Below are 18,199 nucleotides of genomic sequence, written 5' to 3'. Positions count from 1 at the left end.
TCTAGCCTGCATCCCAGATGACCACAGTTAAATGTGAAATGGCCAAGAGTTCCTGTCATCTGCTTTTCTGCAGCTTGTCTCCCCAGCCCCAGGGCGATCATAAACAAACCGCATCCAGTGAATCTCAGAGAGCTCTAACATCCGATGGTGCCCCAGTTGTTCAGACACAGGTAGGGCTGACCTAATTGCAACTGTCACTTGGGAGAGGTCAGATAAGAATTAGGTTAGAATTTAGTTTGCAATAATGGCAGTTGTGTTCTGCCTATCTCGTGATGGAGATCGCTGAAAAATAAATAATACATGGATGGTCCCGCAAAGTGCTTTGGTAAAGGAAGGATCCAAACAGATGAGGTCACACAGATCCATCAGAGCTCTAACTGTGTGATATAATGGAAAGGCTCTGGATCGAGAATAAGATAACCTGGGTTCAAATTCACGCTTTGCAACTTGCTGCCTGTAAGACCTCTGACAAGTCACTTCTGCTCTCTTGGGTCTCAGTTTGTCTGCAAAATGAAAAAGATGGGACTTGATCAGGGATTCTAAGCATTTTTGTGTATTGTGGACCCCTTTGGGAATACAGAAGAATCTATGAACCTGCTCTAAGAATATTATTTTTAAATATATAAATAAAATGCTTAGGATTACCGAAAAAATCAATTATTTTGAAATATATGGTTCAAAATCTTTTTTTAAAGTAACTTCACAGGACCCAGGCTTAAGGACATCTAGACAAGATCATCTTTAAAATCCCCTTCATGTCTTCCTAATCTATGATCCCAAGCAGAATCCCAGGTGGAATCTCTATCATAGACTATCATGTTTTCACATTTCTAGTAATCTATTCCACAACCATGTCAAGATCCAGGCCAGTGCTGCATACTCAGGAAACACTTGGAAATGCTTGCAAAATGAATGCATGAATAAACATAGAATGATTGGCCGTGCCTCTGGACTATAGTTCCCAAATTCCACTTGTAAGGCTAATGCACCAAGCTGTAATAACATCTCATCGCTGCAGTATATACGCTCCTCCAGAATGTCTTTCCGGAGCTGGAGATAAAATTGATGTCTTGTAAGACTGTGGCTAAAAAAACAAAGAGAGAAGGGTAAATAAAATTACCAGATACCAGCAGGAGGCAGAGGAAGATGAAAAAGCTGGTGTATGAAGGATGTGATTTTAATTGTTTAAGAACTCCCAGCTGAGAAAATTTTCCCAACCAGTACAAGCTGGCACCTTATCTCTACAATTTATAGTCCTAGAGAGTTGCTTAGAACACTAAAAGGGGAAATGATTTACCCAGGGTTACAAAGCCAGTGTGTGTCAGAGATAAGTTTTGAACCCAGATCTTTCTAGCTCTAAGCCCATCTCTCTGTTGCTACACTGCGACTGGCATAGGAGGACAATTTAAAAGAATCAGCCTCTTCCATCTAAAAAAGATGAACACTGTGAAAGAAAACATGATCAAAGTGTACATATTCAATTCATTTCAACTTTTACTTTAATAATGTCTTAAATCTGTGATTGCCTCTTGTGAAATACTTTCTCCCTGGTCAAAAAAAAAAAAATCTTTTCTACCTTTAGAATGTACCACTCCTCCTCCTATTGGTCTTTTAGAATCCTACTCTTCCTTCAGGTTTCAGGTCAGGTACCATTCCCACTAAGGAGCATTTCCTAATTTCCCCAGTTGCTAGTGCTATGCCCCAAGTCAAATTTCTTTGTACCATGTTTAATTGCCTATATTGGATTAAAGACACAGGTGCTTATGATCAACTATCAAAGGAACAAGCAAGAAGTCTACAATACTCACTGGATAAGGTGAAAGTGATTGACAAAGAATTTTATCCTCAGATAAAGTGTGAAGTTAATGATGGTGGTTTTCTTCTTAGATCTGTCATTCCAGCCTTCTGGTGCTATTTCACACAATTTTGTTTCATCATCCAAGAAAAAGAATTCTTTACCTAAAATGGAAGCACTTGGTGGTTTGAGGTTGCTAGATGGCATAGTAAATAAAGATTTGGAATTGGAAATTGGACCTGAATTAAAATCCTGCCTCAGACATTTAATAGTGGCTCTGGACAAACTGCTTAACTTCTTTCAGTCTAAATTATCATCAGTAAAATAATAGCACTTATCACGCAGGACTGTTGTAAAAGATCAAAAGATAGAATAGATGTAAAAAGATTCTAAATTTTTTAGTGCTATATAAATGTTAGCTATTATTATTGTATGGAGAGAAGTGATTATCAGAAAGAATACATTACACCAAACTCCTAGTTAATAGGAAGGGCTCAACTTAAACACATACAATTTCTAGGAAGTCAATCCCATCAATGTTTGGCCTTGTCCAAACTGCTATATTAGGAATTAACAGCTGTGTGGGGGAATCCACATTTCTAAGAAAAATGAAGAAAGGAAGGAAGAAAGGAAAGAAGGGAGGAAGGGAGGGAAGAAGGAAGGAAAGAAGGAAAGAAGGAAGGAAAGAAGGAAAGAAGGAAGGAAAGAAGGAAAGAAGAAAGGAAAGAAAGAAAAAAGGAAGGAAGGAAAGAAAAGAGGAAGAGGGAGGAATTTGTTAAGTACTTCAATATATCTCAAATGAGATATTTGTAAAGAGAGATGTAGATAAGGAGAAAAGAGGCCAGAGAAGAGTAATATAATTGTTTTTTTTTTAATTTTGTATCTTTGCCTAGCTCCCTAAAACAGATTCAGGCTTAGTATAAGTATAAAAACACAGAATTTTGACTTCTATGTTGGATAGAGGTAGGCAAAAGAGGATCAATGCTGTTGCTGATAGCAATGCATAATAAAAGGAAAAAGAATTTCCTAATAATTTGGGAAATTCAAAACTAAAAACTGCTGCATTAGGAGGTTGTGAGGACTGAAGATATTCAAAGGCTAGATGACCACTTACATGAGAATTTTTACAGAAGATTAATCCATCAGATATGAGATTGGACCAGATAACCTTTAAGGTTCCTTGCAATGCCAAGATTCTATGATGCTATGAAAGGGAGACAAGTATGGAAGGAACTAGTAAGTGATATCAGACTTCTAGATATTCTTCATATCCATTAATGAATAGCTAGAAGGAAAACAAAGTAGATTTAAACAAGCTTGAAAATTTCTTGGTCGTTTGTATCAAGATGGTTTCCTGAACTTGACAGAGGTTGCCCATCTTTTTACACCCACTCTAGCAAAAAAAACGGATCACAAGAGAGAGAATAACTATCAAGAAACCTAGTGAGATACTACAGCAAGTTATTTCTTCCAGCCAAGACCCACACAAAATATCAGTTGTTCCTCTCCTGCAAAGCTACCTCCAGTACAGATTAATCTCCCAGGGTGAACAGAGATGACCAGGGAAACATGTAGTCTTCAATGCTTTTGTGGTCAGAAACATCAAGAGTGAAGGGGTAGCCTAAAAGCCCAAGCCAGAAATCATCAATGTGGTCAGAAAGCCACCTGGTAAGAACCTTGAAAGCCCCAGGGAGTAGCGATAGATAGGGACCATCAGCATATGGAATAGTGTACCAATTCTCAGACTCAAATAGTCAAGGTCCAGAACCAACATCCCTTAACCAGAGACACCAGAGAGAACTCTAATGATCTAAGCTTTTGAACCTCAAAGATCCAGTGAGGCAAATCCTGGAAAATGAAGTAACCATGAAAAGCCAATGTATGATGAAATAAGGCCAGTCACATCATCCAAGAATACAACAAGGGAGAGTGCTTAACCATGATGCAAAACCCCAGTTCAGGAATTAAAGCTGTAGAGTTGAATGAATCAAAGAAAATACTACCTAGTGTCAAAATTACTGCAAATCTAACCCTATAACAACTGAAAGATGAAATTCAAAGGGGAAAAGTGAAGTTTCCATATCTAGAAAATTAAAAGAGGAAAAAATGAAATAAAAGCTCTTGAGGAAACTATTGGAAGGAGAACGAGTAACTTAGGAGGAAGGGTGGGGGGTAAAGGTACCAAAAAATGGAATCCCTGAAAACTAGAATAGATGAAACAGAAATCGATGATTCCATGAAACAGCAAAAAAAAATTAGAACAAAATCAAAAGATTAAAAATAAGAGAGTATATAAAAAGTGATTAGGAAAATTGGTTAAGGAGAAATAATTTAAGAGTCATCAGAATTCCTGAAAATCATATTTTAAAAAATAATCTTGAATACTGTATTTTAATAAATCATAATGGAAAACTCTCCAGACGTATTAGAACCAGAGGAAAAAGTAGAAATAAAAAGAAAACAAAAAGGAGAAGTTGTGTAATGTCATAGCAATGGGAATACCAGAAAAGAGGGCCATTGAAACATTTTTTAAATGCACAAAAGAAAATGGAAAGAAGTTCAAAAGGAAGCATAGTCAAACAGGACAGTTTTAAAAGTAACGTATAGAATCTATTACATATCCTTGAGGAAATGGTGGGAAATTGAGGTTCACAGTTTCATAAGTAATCTTTTTTCTGTGTTCTACTGTTCTACTGAAATGCTCTTTTTTCTTTTAGTGCAAAAATTCAGAATTAAAACAATTCATTATAAATAAAAACTCCTCATAGCAAGAGTCTTAGGATACAGAAAAAGTCCCTGAGGAGGAAGCTGCCAAGTCTCCTTCTCTAGAAATATTCAAAATAATCTAATCACATTGTGAAGGACCTAGAATATCTTTAGTCAATTCAACTGAACAAAATTATTTATCACCCATGTACCATGCACTTTGCTAAAGGCTAGAACTTTGAGGACAAAAAGAAAAAAAACCATCCCTGCCTTCAAGGACCTTATGTTCAACTCTCCTTGAATCCTGTATTTATAGTTAGATGGGAATTTTCAGCTTCTCCAGCTTCCAAATCCCACAATGTAGGTAGCCCTGAGCCTTGCCCTGAAATAACTATCCTATTCCATAGTCAGGGAAGGATTAACACTTCATTATAACACTTACATCATGGCTCTCACACAAAGAACCTGACACTTGAAAATACTGACCCCATTTTTTTGTAATGGGAAAAGTGAGCTATAGAGATTTTTAAGTGAATTTCCAGTGACACATCAAATCAGAAAGAATAAAATCCAGCCAACCAGAATCTTGGTCACCTATATATCCTGCTGAATCTATCACCAGTTGGCTTCTGCTAAGAAGGAGGCTGTTCTTTCTTTTTCAAAATGAACTTTTTAAATTTTCATCTTTTTAAAACTTATGGTACGGTGGACACTTACCTTTCTGGAAAGCTAAGCCAAAGTAGAAGTGTTCAGTTAGGTTGGCGTAGGTACTAACTAAATTAAAGACATCTCGTGCCTTGGACTTGATGTCACATTTCACCTCTAAACACTGTCCATTCAGCAGAACCACATAGAGTTCTCTTTGAGACAAATACAATTTCCCCTTTTTTGTCTGTAAAGAGAAGGAAAATATAATACATAAATGCCAGGTCCCTGTCAGTGGGGCATATCTCTCTATAACATATTCTAATTTGCAGTGTGGGCTCTATTTCCACAGAGGTGCAATAAAGACAGTTCCAATGGGAGTCTTCCCCCTGCAGAAATCCCCATTAAAATCCTCAGTGTATCTTCCCTGTCCATCTCCCTGTTGAGGCTTTCAAGGGACCATCATCAATTATTCATTGCACTTTCAATGTTGTCAATCAATCTAATGCTGCTCACTGAGGTTCACAACTTGGAGATAATGATAATGAATTCCATTCTACCCAGCTACCATCTCAACCCAGCTCTCCCCAACATGAAGAATCCATGAATAGTCATGGGAAAGAGATAAGGGGATTAATTAGAATCTCGAAATTGCACAGCACAAACTCAATGTCATTTATCAGCAGGTGAAAGATTTATTATGAAACTATTTCTGATTTCTTGAGCTTCCCTCTCCTCAGGTTGTGAACACAGGGTGGCGTAAAAAGCTGGGAGTAAGCAGTCTAGACTACAGCCCAAACCATCTTCCTGGGCAAATTGGCCTCCAGCAGAGCAGAGAAGACAAAAGCAGACATATACTCAACAAGGAAATACAGAAACAATAGATAGATGAGACATAGAAGTCAATCCGTTGAAATAAATGGCATGACGGCATATTGAATAGAAATCACTGGACCAGAAATAAAGAAGACCTGGATTCAAATCTCCTCACTGACTTCACTAGTTCTGTGTCATTGATAAGTCATTTATATATTCTAAGCCTCAGTTTCTTCATTAGTAAAATGGAAATGATAAAAACTATGGTATCTAACTTATAGGGTTGTTGTGAAGTACAAATGACAGATTAGGCTTAATAAAGCAGAGATTTATTTGGTGTTTATTAAGTTCAAAACAAAAATAAAATTTTAAACTATGAAATGTCAGTTTGAGGGAGCCATCAGGGAAACCAGAAAGGGCTCTACTCTTAACCTCATGAAAATAACTTTCATTTTTCTTTGTCAATACCCAAAACTCCCTTAACCAAAGAACTGCTGATTCACTCTGCAAATAGAAGAAACTAGTCAATCAACACATATATGAAGGCATTTCCTGTGTCGGGCACCAAAGACACAAACTTTCAAAATAAAACAATCTCTACTCTCAAGAAATATACATCCTACTATTGTGCTATAAGGAATAATGAATCGATGGGTTTCTATAAAAACTGGAACAACCTACATGAACTGATGCAGAGTGAAATAAGCAGAACCAGGAGTACATTAGACACAGTAACTGAAACATCAAATGTGATTGACTTTGTTACTAAAAGCAATGCAATGATCCAGGACAATTCTGAGGGACTTATAAGAAAGAACACTATCCACATCTAGAAAAAGAAATGTGGAAGTAGAAATCCAGAGGAAAACATGTGATTTATCACTTGTTAATATGGGTGTATGATTTTTGGATTTTGGTTTTTAAAAGATTACTCTATTACAAAAATAAAGAATATGGGGGAAAAAAGAAATGTACATCCTATCAGAAGAATGTGAATATACTTGAAAGGTAGAGAGGGGATTTAAATTTTTGAGAGGAGCAGCTAAGTAGCAGAGTAGATATAGCACCAGACCTGAAGTCAAGGAGGAATTGAGTTCAAATCTGGCCTCAAACATTTCCTTTAGGGAAAAATAACTTATCTTCTGTTTTAGAATCAAAACTGTGTATTGGTTCCAAGGCAGATAAGTGGTAAAGGCTAAGCAATGGGTGTTAAGTGACTTGCCCAGCTTCACACAGCTATGAGGTGTCTGAGGACAGATTTGAACCCAATAACTCCCATCTCTAGACCTAGATCTCAATCTTCATTAGGCATTTCATCCACAGAAAAAAAAATCTACGGTTCATCACAAAGAAATGCCACCAAAGGAAATATTCCCAAGGATCCCCAAACTACTGTTATAATATCACCCTGCCTTTGTGAGAGATCCCTTCCATTTTTCTCCTTCACTGTTAATCACACTGTTCTTCACATAGAAAAAGGATGGCGACTTGGCAAGCCATCACCATTGGCTCTGGGCTGCAGCAACCTTTTCCTTTATGGTTTGTGGCTATTTACTATCCCTGCATATGTGGGATCTGTCTGCATTAACCCCACTTCTGCTACGGAGCTAAACAATCCAAAAATATAAATCTCATCAAAATCACTGACTCTGGGACTTTGGGAATATGACCACATACTCTACCTCATCCTGAAAGCCCAGAAAACCAGCTTGCCACCATAACAGAGAGATGGAAAATTCAAAGGTCATGTCAAAGGTAGTAAATTCAACCAGAGAGTTTTTTGTTCAAGAAAAAAAAAAAGAGGCTAGTATCACTCTGGGAGCCTCCCAGCTAGCGTCAAGAAGGTCTAGCCTTTAGGTCAACAGAAGGGCTCTGTGCCACAGAAGAGACAATAAAACTGAATCAATTTATCAGCTTTTCTCCCATCAGTCTTCCAGCTCCAGTTGCGATCATGTTTTGAAAATGTGCTATTTAAGTTGAGATTTGAGCCTCCAAAGCTCTGCACTCAGCCAGAGTTCTGGCTTATGTCAACCTGACAGCAATGCAGGAATGACAGCTAGTGATTCAGCAGGCCAGATATGAAAGGAATAAATATGAAATTCTCCCTCTTCAAGATGGGTATAGAACTCTAACTAGCACATGATGAATGGGGCTTTGTTCAAGGTACCAACATCCAAGAGGGCATGGTTTCGAAACCTCACTATGGAGATTGGTGTATTTCTTCATCATGACTGCATTTTGTGGTTTTCTGCCAACCTAAATCACATTTAAACATATGTATATATATATATATATATATATATATATATATATATATCTCCCTAGNATCAATTTATCAGCTTTTCTCCCATCAGTCTTCCAGCTCCAGTTGCGATCATGTTTTGAAAATGTGCTATTTAAGTTGAGATTTGAGCCTCCAAAGCTCTGCACTCAGCCAGAGTTCTGGCTTATGTCAACCTGACAGCAATGCAGGAATGACAGCTAGTGATTCAGTGGGCCAGATATGAAAGGAATAAATATGAAATTCTCCCTCTTCAAGATGGGTATAGAACTCTAACTAGCACATGATGAATGGGGCTTTGTTCAAGGTACCAACATCCAAGAGGGCATGGTTTCGAAACCTCACTATGGAGATTGGTGTATTTCTTCATCATGACTGCATTTTGTGGTTTTCTGCCAACCTAAATCACATTTAAACATATATATATCCCTAGGTTCCATGATTATGGCATCTTTCTTGGTGGGCTTACCTTCAAACCCACACATCCCCAGCCTTGGCAAGGGGTTTGGTTGGGTTCCCTGTCTCTGACCATAAATAAATTTCTAATTAGACTCTTTTCTACAGCACTGCCCCCCGTGAAAAGTCCCCACTTTTTAAAATAATAATAATAACAAAAATAAATAGCTCTTTAAGGTTTGGAAGGCACTTTATATATATTATCAAATTTGATCCTCGCCACAACCCTGTGGAAAAGATACTATCATTATCCCCATTTTACAGTTGAATATATTGAGCAAATAGAGATTAAATGACTTGCCAGGATAACAGAGCTAGCAAGTGTTTGAGGCTGGATTGAAACTAAAGTCTCCCTAACTCGGAGTCCAACACTCCGTGCTATGCCACCTATGCCCTGTGAGGAATCTTTTAGCTTTGTTTCTGGCTATGTAAAATGTTCCTTGGAGCCCCAGGGAAGAGAGCAATCTTCCACATCCCATTCAGGAACCATCAGCCACAGTTCTGACTCTTATATATAGTAGAGTGAATAAAGGAATTTATTGTCCCCATTCTTATCCTCCACTCAAGTCATAAATGAGGGCAATAGTTACCACAATGGATCCAGGCAGTTGTAAGGTCACTGGTATTTCTCTGGTCAACTGAATAAACTCTGGTCTTAAGATCTAGGAAAAAATAATTCAGTGTTAAAGTAAATAGGAATACTTTAGTCCCCTTTTGGGTCAAGCCTCCCCTGAATCTGTGTTACCTTAATCATGCTAGCCTCCCCTTCCTTATAGAGAAAGGAAAGATGGATTCAGGAGGGAAAAATTCAGAGCTTTGTCAAATTCCAAAGCACGAAAGGACAAAGGCCATTTAACCAACTGCACTAAAATCATCCCTCTGTTAGATATTTCGGTAAAGCTAGCTTAGCAAAGCACTGAGGCCTTAAGAGATAATCCCACCTTCCACACTTAATATCTCTTTAAATTATAAGCAAGTCCCTTAACTTCATAGATCCTCAGTATCTGCACCTATAAAATGGATATAATAGGCATACTGTCTACCTCACAAAATTATTGCAAGACTCAAATGAGATAATTAGGTAAGCTGCTTTGTAAACATTGAATATCTTTATAATTACCAGTTATTACTCATTCAGATTTGAAATGACTCAATTAAGTTATTAAAAAATTTTTAGAGAAAAGTGGGTGGGGATCCATTGACAAATCCTTATTGGTCCATTGGCCAACCAATAGGCATTGGTTGAATGTCTACTATGTATCCATCACTAGGCTGAATGCTGTGGTCCAATCTCACCAGAGAGGTGAGAGGTCCAATATCATGTAGCTAGTAAATGTTGGAATCTTTGGATAATAAAATCTTTGGACTTTATAATAATGATAGCTGATTTTGGTTTATACCAATGGTGTCAAATTCAAGTAAAAATGGATGCCACTAATCTGTATATACAGATCACTGCAGGTCATATATTGACTTAGTTTCAAAATGTCATATTGTCTATATTTTATTGTATTTTTATTCATTTTGTCAAATATTTCTCAATAAAAATTTAATCTGGTTTAGTCTGCATTCAAGAATGTTGCGGATCTCATGCAGCCAGCAGGCTACTTGTTTGACATCTTTGGTTTACACTTTGGGAAACATTTTATATACTCTCATCCGAACCTCAAAATATTAAGCCCTCTGAAATAAGACAGATATCTACATCTTACAGATGAGAAAATTAGGCTTCTAAGGAGGACAGATGGCATGTCTTGGGTGATATAGCCCTTATGTATCATTGTGTCAAGACTGTATTCAAAGTCAAAACTTCCTGATTTTAAATCTAACACTTTATCTACTGTATAAAACTACCTTCCCTCAAGGTTACTGGCTGTTACTCCTCCCCAGACTTTTCATGGTGTAGAAAATGTTCTAGTCTGAGCTCTTCTGCTTATTAGCTGCATTCCTTTCAACAAGTTACTTCTCTGCTTTGGGCTCCATTTTTCTCAACTATAAAATTGAGGGGGTTGAGCCAATTAATTCCAAAGTCACTTCTAGAACTAACTTTCTATGATTCTATAATCTATGTAGCAAAAACATGGAAAGCCATAAATTCTAATTTCACAGCCAGCAAGGATCTAAATGAATAGTGGTAAGCCAAACCAAATAAATCATGAATGATGAGCTAGCCTCAGGCAAAGAAGCAAAGAAGGCTCATTTCAGAGAAATGGACATTAATGCCATCACCCACTTACCCTAAGTTGTTAAAAGCATGGAAAATGTGCCTCTATCTTTCCATTGCCATTGGCCAAGCTCAGTTTGCTAACTTCTTAGGAGTTTGAAAAACTTTGTTCTCTCTTTGACTAAATGAATTAGTCTTCCCATAACTTCTTTCCCACTGTTTGGAATTCTTCCTCAGGTCTATATATGCATTATTTTAACATTACCTGTTCTTTTTGTAGTAAACACCTCTGGGAAGAAACCACTGAGGAGGATCTCTTAGGTGTTACAGAGAAGGTAGATTCTAAGCTGAGCTTGCTATCTTGCTGGATTCCCTGGGGAACTTCATCCTTAATCATACTAGCCGACCTAGAAACAAGATATCAGAGTTTAAAAACCATTTATTTTGTGGGCGAGAAACTACTAAGATTAGAGGTCCTTTCTTAACAATCTTGAAACTTGAAAGCATCCAAGACCACAAGTTATTGACTGTTCAGGAGGATATGTGGTTATTGATTGCACACACAATATAAACTCAGCTCACTGGTAAAGGGAGAGAAAATGTCAAGGAAGTATCAAGCAATTTAGGAAGTTCCCTGTGGTTGCTGCTTGATGCTAGCAGTTAGGATAGAAATAAGGAAGATCCTATTCATATGTTATGATGAATAATCATGACAGAAAGATAAGAGAGGACAAAACTATGATTTTCATGGAGGACTTCATATATGAATGTTAATTACAATAAGCAGGGATTGTAACTCATTAATTTTATTCCATAATGAGCACAGGAAGACATGGCAATATGAGTAAAGCACACTAAAAACAGGAATTAAGAAATCAACTTCACCCATCCATTTCCTAATTAGCATCTGAAGCAATTGTCTTATCTTGAATTTTCTAATTATATTGGGATTGAACTTTATTTGCCAAAGATCAACAGAAAACATCCTGAATGCCTTGGACCACACATCCATATATATAATCCACCAATTTACACCTCTAAAAATCCTGGATTAATTAAATTTTAGGAGGAATGATTGTTTCTTTTTAGGTGTCCTAATTTACAAAGGACATTAATAAATTAGAGAATATCCAAAGGAAGTCAACCAAGATAGTAAAGGGTTCCCAACCTATGTTACATGAGGATCAATTGAAGAAACTGAAGATATTTCCCCATGAGAAGACTCAGAGGAGACATAATCACTGACCTTAGAGGTCTGAAAAGCTGTAATGAAAAAGAAATATTAGATGTGTCTTGTTTAGCCTTTGATGGCAGAATCAGGAGAAACAGATAGAAGTTGCAAACAAGCCAATTTAGGCATGATGTCAAAAAATATAACCAGACCATTGAAAAAGTGGGATGATCTGTGTTGTAAAGTGGAGTACCTCAATGAAGTCTTCAAGCAGAGACTTGTATTATCTGGTACTGTTGTGGGGATTATTTTTCAAGCATAGATTGGAGCACTTGGATGGTGAGGTCCTTTCCAATTCTCAAGTTCTATAATTCAGACTCATGACAGTGAATTTAGACATAGTCAGTTTCTCCACAGCAGCCCTATCTTCATTTAACAATAAGTCTCTCAGAGAACTTGGGGCTGGAGCTCTACTTTGTGATAATCATAGCTGTCTCGTAAAAAAGGCATGAAGTTTTGTCCACTTGGCAACTTACCCACTGAGGAAGAACTTGGAGTTTTCGTGTGCTGAAGCATTCAGCTGGAATTCCCACGAGCTCAGTTGTAATGTATTTCTCTCTAAAGTCAACAAAACAGTAAAGATTAGAAGGCAGAGACAATTACTACCAAACTCTCATTTGACACAGAGTAGGGAAATTGGATGTATGAAAACATGACATTTTCCTAACTAACAAAAATCCACAGGCTTAGCCAAGAGGACATCATAGATTCCTAATCTTGTGAAGGATGTTCCTGAGGTTGTTGAATCACAGAAACTCTTTTTTTCCAGTATTTTTTTCCCCAATTACATGTAAAGACAAGTTTTAACATTAGCTTTCTAAACTTTTTGATTTCAAATTCTCTTTCTTCCTCCCTCCCCACCCCCTTCTGAGATGGTAAGCAATTTGATATAAATTATACATATATTATCATGCAAAACATATTTCCATATTGACCATATTGTAGAAAAAGGCACATATCCCCCCCCAAAAGCCAATAAAGAAAATAAAATTTAAAAAGTACGCTTTGATCTACATTCAGACTCCATCAACTGGACATAGATAGCATTTTTCACCCTAAGTTCTTCAGAATTCTTTTGAATCATTGTATTGCTGAGAATAGTTGTCATACTGATCATTCTTACAATATTGCTGTTAATATGTGTAATGTTTTCCTGGTTCTGCTCACTTCACTTTTGAATCAGTTCATGCAAGTATTTCTAGGTTTTAATCACCGAAACTCCTCAGAGAAATTTGAACCACTGCCACGTAGGGGTTAGCCTAGGGTTTATGAATTTATATATAATTTCAATATAATTGGTTTTCTTTATAACCTTATTATTTTGCTTTGCTCTTTTATAAAATATTATTCTGAGGTGTTTTCACCAGAATGCCAAAGATGTACACAACACAAAAATTTAAGAATTTCTTCACCACAGTAATTCTAAAGTAGCTCTTCTTTTTTTCCTTCACTGATATGTCATCAAATATTTCTAGATCTAGAGAGAGGTCTCTTCAAGATGACTATGAGCTTCCTAGTATTATTCTTTTCCTGGGGAACTTTAACAAGATGTAAGGCAAGACCAGAAAAATCCAATACTAGATATTCTTGGGGAAGAGAACTTTAAAGGTTTTTCAGGAAAAAAATTGAAATTATTGGTAAATAAGACACCAAAATGTCTAAAATATCAAATTTCCTAGCACTTTCTCTTTTCTTAATGAGTGCCAGAAATGAGTGAATTCCTAAAATTTTCCACTGCTGAAATGAATTTACTTAAGAAAACTAGTGGATGAAAGTCACATGTAAGAACATTTCAGCTCAATGAAAATCCAAACTTTCTGTGCATTAACGATGGTAGAGACTGCCTCATTAGATAGTGATAAAAGGTTGAATTAGGTGACCTCTAAAAGTTGCCTCCAAAATCTCAAATTATACATCTATTTTCTTTAAAACATTATGGAGAATTGCACATTGGCTTTTGGGAGAGGGGTGGGAGGAGAGGAGGGGAAGAATATGAATCATGTAACCATGGAAAATTTTTCATAATTAATCAATAAAATAAAAATAAATAAAAAAACATTATGGAGGGAGCCAGCTGATAGGCAGGAGGTGAGTAGAAAGAAGTGGACAAATATAAGAGATGTTATGAATATCAGCATCAGTGAATTAAAGAATATTGACCCTTCCCCTCCTTTAAGACTTTCTTTATATTTTTTGTTTTGTTTTGATTCATTTGGTTGTCTCACCAATTGGTTCTGAAATGGGGAAAAAAGTGAATTTTTTAAACCTGAAATTGATACTAAAGCATAAGTGGACAGGAGGTTAAAGAAAGTGTAAGATGTCACCTCATTCACACAGTCAGGGAAGCCTGCCTGCATAAAGTGAATTGTGAACAGGATCTTGATTTAAAGATGACAGGAGGCCCTACCAGCCCTATGAATCAGCCGAGGTTCTGTCCAGTATCTAGTGCGTACTGTCAGTGCTCTAAATTCTGTAAAGGGAATAAATAATCCTATCTCTTGATTTCCCAGAAATTATTTCCCCCCTGGTGTTTGAATCTCTACTGAATATGTGGAGCTAACAGGTAATAATAATAATAACTCAGATTTATCTAGCATTTTATAGCCATTTCTAAAAGATTACCTCTATCTCCTGCTGTTTTTCTCAGGAATCTGAGTACTATTCACTATTTTGTGTTAATGGTTTTGGGGTGAGTGATGTTTCAATTCATCAGTGAATCAGGTAAGCCCTCCTTTCAGAGGATAACAATCGAGAGCCATGGACCTTGTTCACACACAACCCAGTTTTCGAATTTCCCTTTCTTGCATCCTCTACCAGGCAGAATCAAGGATGTTGTCTCAATTTTGGTCACTGCTTCTGATTAACAGTATTTCATTGTTCAGGAGAATCCTATGTCATCAACCAGAATATAAAAGCATAGTCCATTAGCCTAAAAAATTTGAAGCATTCCCTTTGCCTCAGCCACATGGACAATGGTCCTTGCACCCTTCTTAACACAATGAGACTAGTGTGTGTTTGGCCAAATTATAAAATAAATAGGATCCACCTTAATACAATTGCACATCATGTCTGGTTCTCATTTTTCTAAGAATAGGGAAGGGAAAGAAAAAACAGAAAGGGAGAAGGGAAAGAAGGGACAGATAAAAGAAGACTAGAGAGGTACTCTGGTGCCAAAAGAAACTTTGCCAAATACAATAAGGCTGTGATGGTAAATTTTTAAAATACTTTTATTAACTTGAAGAGCAGAGTTAAAAAAGGAATTAAATCTGCAAAATAATTTCTACTTCTGGCTGCAACAAAAGCTATGAATTGATTTCTCCTTTTAACACATTAATGTTCCACTAACATGCTCCTATGTGTCTTCATGTCATGGACATAATTCTGAGTTTTTTCAGATTATGCCAGGAAATTACAAACTCTAAAAGATCCTACCAACTCAAAAAAGCTTTTAGCATGGGCCTGGTAATAGTCAGAGAGCAATTGCTGTCCAGGTACCAATCTGGCAAAATTTAGAAATCTTCACTGAAAGGCTGATCATTAAGTATTTTTTAAAATTATGATAATACTTGAAAAACTTCAACTAAAACTTAAAAGCATTTTGATCAGCTATATAGTGCCTACAACTATGAATACACCGGCCTCAGACACTTCCCAGCTGTGTGACCCTGGGCAAGTCACTTGACCCCCATTGCCTACCCTTACCACTCTTTTGCTTTGGAGCCAATACACAGTATTGAGTCCAAGATGGAAGGTAAGGGTTTAAAAAAATCATTATTCTGAAAAGGGGTCCATAAGCTACAGCAGAATGCCAAAGGAGTCCACCATAAAATAAAAATTAAGCATCCCTGTTCTAGGGAAAAACAATATGTAGGCAGAAACATAAATGCAAAGTTTACCCAAAAATAAATAAATTAAATAAATAAATAATGGAGTGAGTGAGACAGAGGGCTAGCAAGGGGTTACTCAGTTGAAGGCCTATTGTATGAGGTAGCCCATAAGTTGAGAGTTTAAATGGAGATCTAAGAGGCATAGAGAATGAAAGATAGCATTCCAGGCATGAGAGACTGTCATGAAGGTAGGAGATGGAAAGAACAGGCAATAGAAAAGAAGTGAATGTGTCTGGAGTATAAAATAAGTCAAGAAGAGGAATAGGTGATCAGCCTAAAAGTGTCTTGTCTTGTAGGTGGTCCTTTAACTAAATAAAAACATTTTAAATTAATTTTTGTTCTGAATCCAGCTTTTCTCAGTGTCCAAGAAGCACTTAGCTCCCAACTTATTGGTGGAAAGGTCAGCCAACCTGGGAACTGGCCTGTACAAATGATCCTGAAGATTTGTACACATGCCATTTTATGTGTTTCTTTTCTACCCTAAGAGTGACACTAATTTTTTTTTTGCATTATTTGTAGGAAATAGAAATGGAAGTAGTTTAGTACTTTGACCTAAGAAATGCTCAAAAAATGTACCTGGATCCAAAGTCTGTTGAGTGGATGGCAGTGAGAGTTCACTTTGTTTCTGATGTAGTCTTCTCCTTATCATGTCACTTCTATTCTGTTGCACAAATTTCCTTTCTTCAACAACAATCTGTTCCATCTAGGATCAATTGCATTGCAAATTAATGTTCACAGTCCAGAGACTATAGCCTGAGCTGTCAAACTAAATTTGTGCAAGTTTCTCTGTTCCCTGCATTAAGGGCAGAACAATTAATGCCTTTAGCAAGGTTTGCTCGCCCGACTTCTTAAACCAAAGTGGTTTTAAAATACACAAGTCTTCTAGGTAATTATCACTAATGCATTCCTTATAGAAGAGGAATTACATTTGTAATCAACTTTGTCTCTTGGTTCTTGATACTTAGTTTGACTTATTAGAAACAGATTAAATAACTGATGGAGAGTCCAGTGAGCTCCATATGTCATGCTCTTCATTTCTAGACTAAACTGAAATAAACATTGAGTGATGGGCAAGCAGAGACCCAAGGAAATCCAAGTATATTTTACAGTTCCATAAATAAAATGGCATAGGTCACAGAATTATCCATCACTGGTTATATCAATACACATAGTAATTTTGTATTACTTTATTTTAGGTAAGGAGTCTACTTTCTACTCTTTGAGGCCAGGAAGGTGTAAGAAATAAACTAGGGCTGGGGGTTCACAAAATCCTTTCTTCATATTACTCAGTTCCCACTGCAGATTCCCTAAGAATATTCTCAAACAATTGCCCTTGGGGCAGCCACAGTCAGGTTCCCAGCTTCTGTAAGTCAACGGAAGAAAGGAAGAGAAGAGAAGGGAAGAAAAGGGAAGCTGTATAAACACCCATAGCAAATCTCTTACCCTCTCTCGGCCTGTTTCCCCATCTTTAAAATTAAAGAGTTAAGTATGATAATATCTAGAGTCCCTCTCAGTTCAAAATCTTGGATCCTATGCTCCTGGCCAATCCAAATTCATAGAATTCTGGGTCTGAAAGAGTACTGGATTCCAAGATTGCAAAAAAGGAGTACCAAGAGCATCACTACATACCCCAAGCTTTCCTCCTTTCTTGGTCCAGCCTATATTTCATTGCCACTAAGGAAAGCAGTTACTAAATTTAATAAACTCTACTTCTTCTAAACTGCCAGTGCACTGTGTAAATATTAAGCAGTAGATAAATTCAATCCCAGAAGCAAAATCATTTCAGTAGAGAGTGAAGTATTTCTTCTCTTTGATAGACAATTAAGTACTGTGAAAGTAAAAACTGTAATATTAAAGTCTCTGATTAAAAAAATACTATGCTGTGTCTCTTTCCTCTCAGTGGAGAGGTGGGGGATTGTAGATGGGAAAAAATAGAATTCTATTATCAGAAGCAATTGCCTTATTGGTTGGTTTTGTCAAAATATTTTTCTTTGATGCTTTGAAGCTATAGTGGGGAGGGTTGGCAAGTTTACATCATAGTGATAAAATAGAAGACCATAAATTCAGAATGATTTAAAGCTGGAAAGGATATTAGAGGTTATTGAGACTAACCTCATTATTTTACAAATGAATAATCTGAAATTCACAAAGGCAACTTGCCAAGGATCATACATATAGTGTTTTGGGCTGGATCTGAACCCAGATCTTCCCAACAGTG

General features: G+C 36.8%; 1 protein-coding gene across 1 annotated transcript in view; it reads right to left on the bottom strand.

Annotated features, from left to right (window-relative positions):
- The window catches only part of FRMPD2 (FERM and PDZ domain containing 2), a 165,046-nt gene that overhangs the window by 133,827 nt on the left and 13,020 nt on the right, over positions 1-18,199 (bottom strand). The window contains exons 5-12 of the mRNA XM_044660226.1: positions 16,558-16,684; positions 12,571-12,652; positions 11,129-11,270; positions 9,290-9,361; positions 5,219-5,393; positions 1,809-1,959; positions 946-1,084; positions 595-597 (exon numbers count right to left, since the gene is read on the bottom strand). Coding sequence (XP_044516161.1) covers positions 595-597; positions 946-1,084; positions 1,809-1,959; positions 5,219-5,393; positions 9,290-9,361; positions 11,129-11,270; positions 12,571-12,652; positions 16,558-16,684 — 891 coding nt within the window. The remainder of the gene's footprint in view (positions 1-594; positions 598-945; positions 1,085-1,808; positions 1,960-5,218; positions 5,394-9,289; positions 9,362-11,128; positions 11,271-12,570; positions 12,653-16,557; positions 16,685-18,199) is intronic.

The sequence above is a fragment of the Gracilinanus agilis genome, chromosome 2, assembly GCF_016433145.1.
Source record: "Gracilinanus agilis isolate LMUSP501 chromosome 2, AgileGrace, whole genome shotgun sequence".
Classification (NCBI taxonomy): Eukaryota; Metazoa; Chordata; class Mammalia; order Didelphimorphia; family Didelphidae; genus Gracilinanus; species Gracilinanus agilis.
This window is presented reverse-complemented; position numbering and strand designations above follow the sequence as displayed.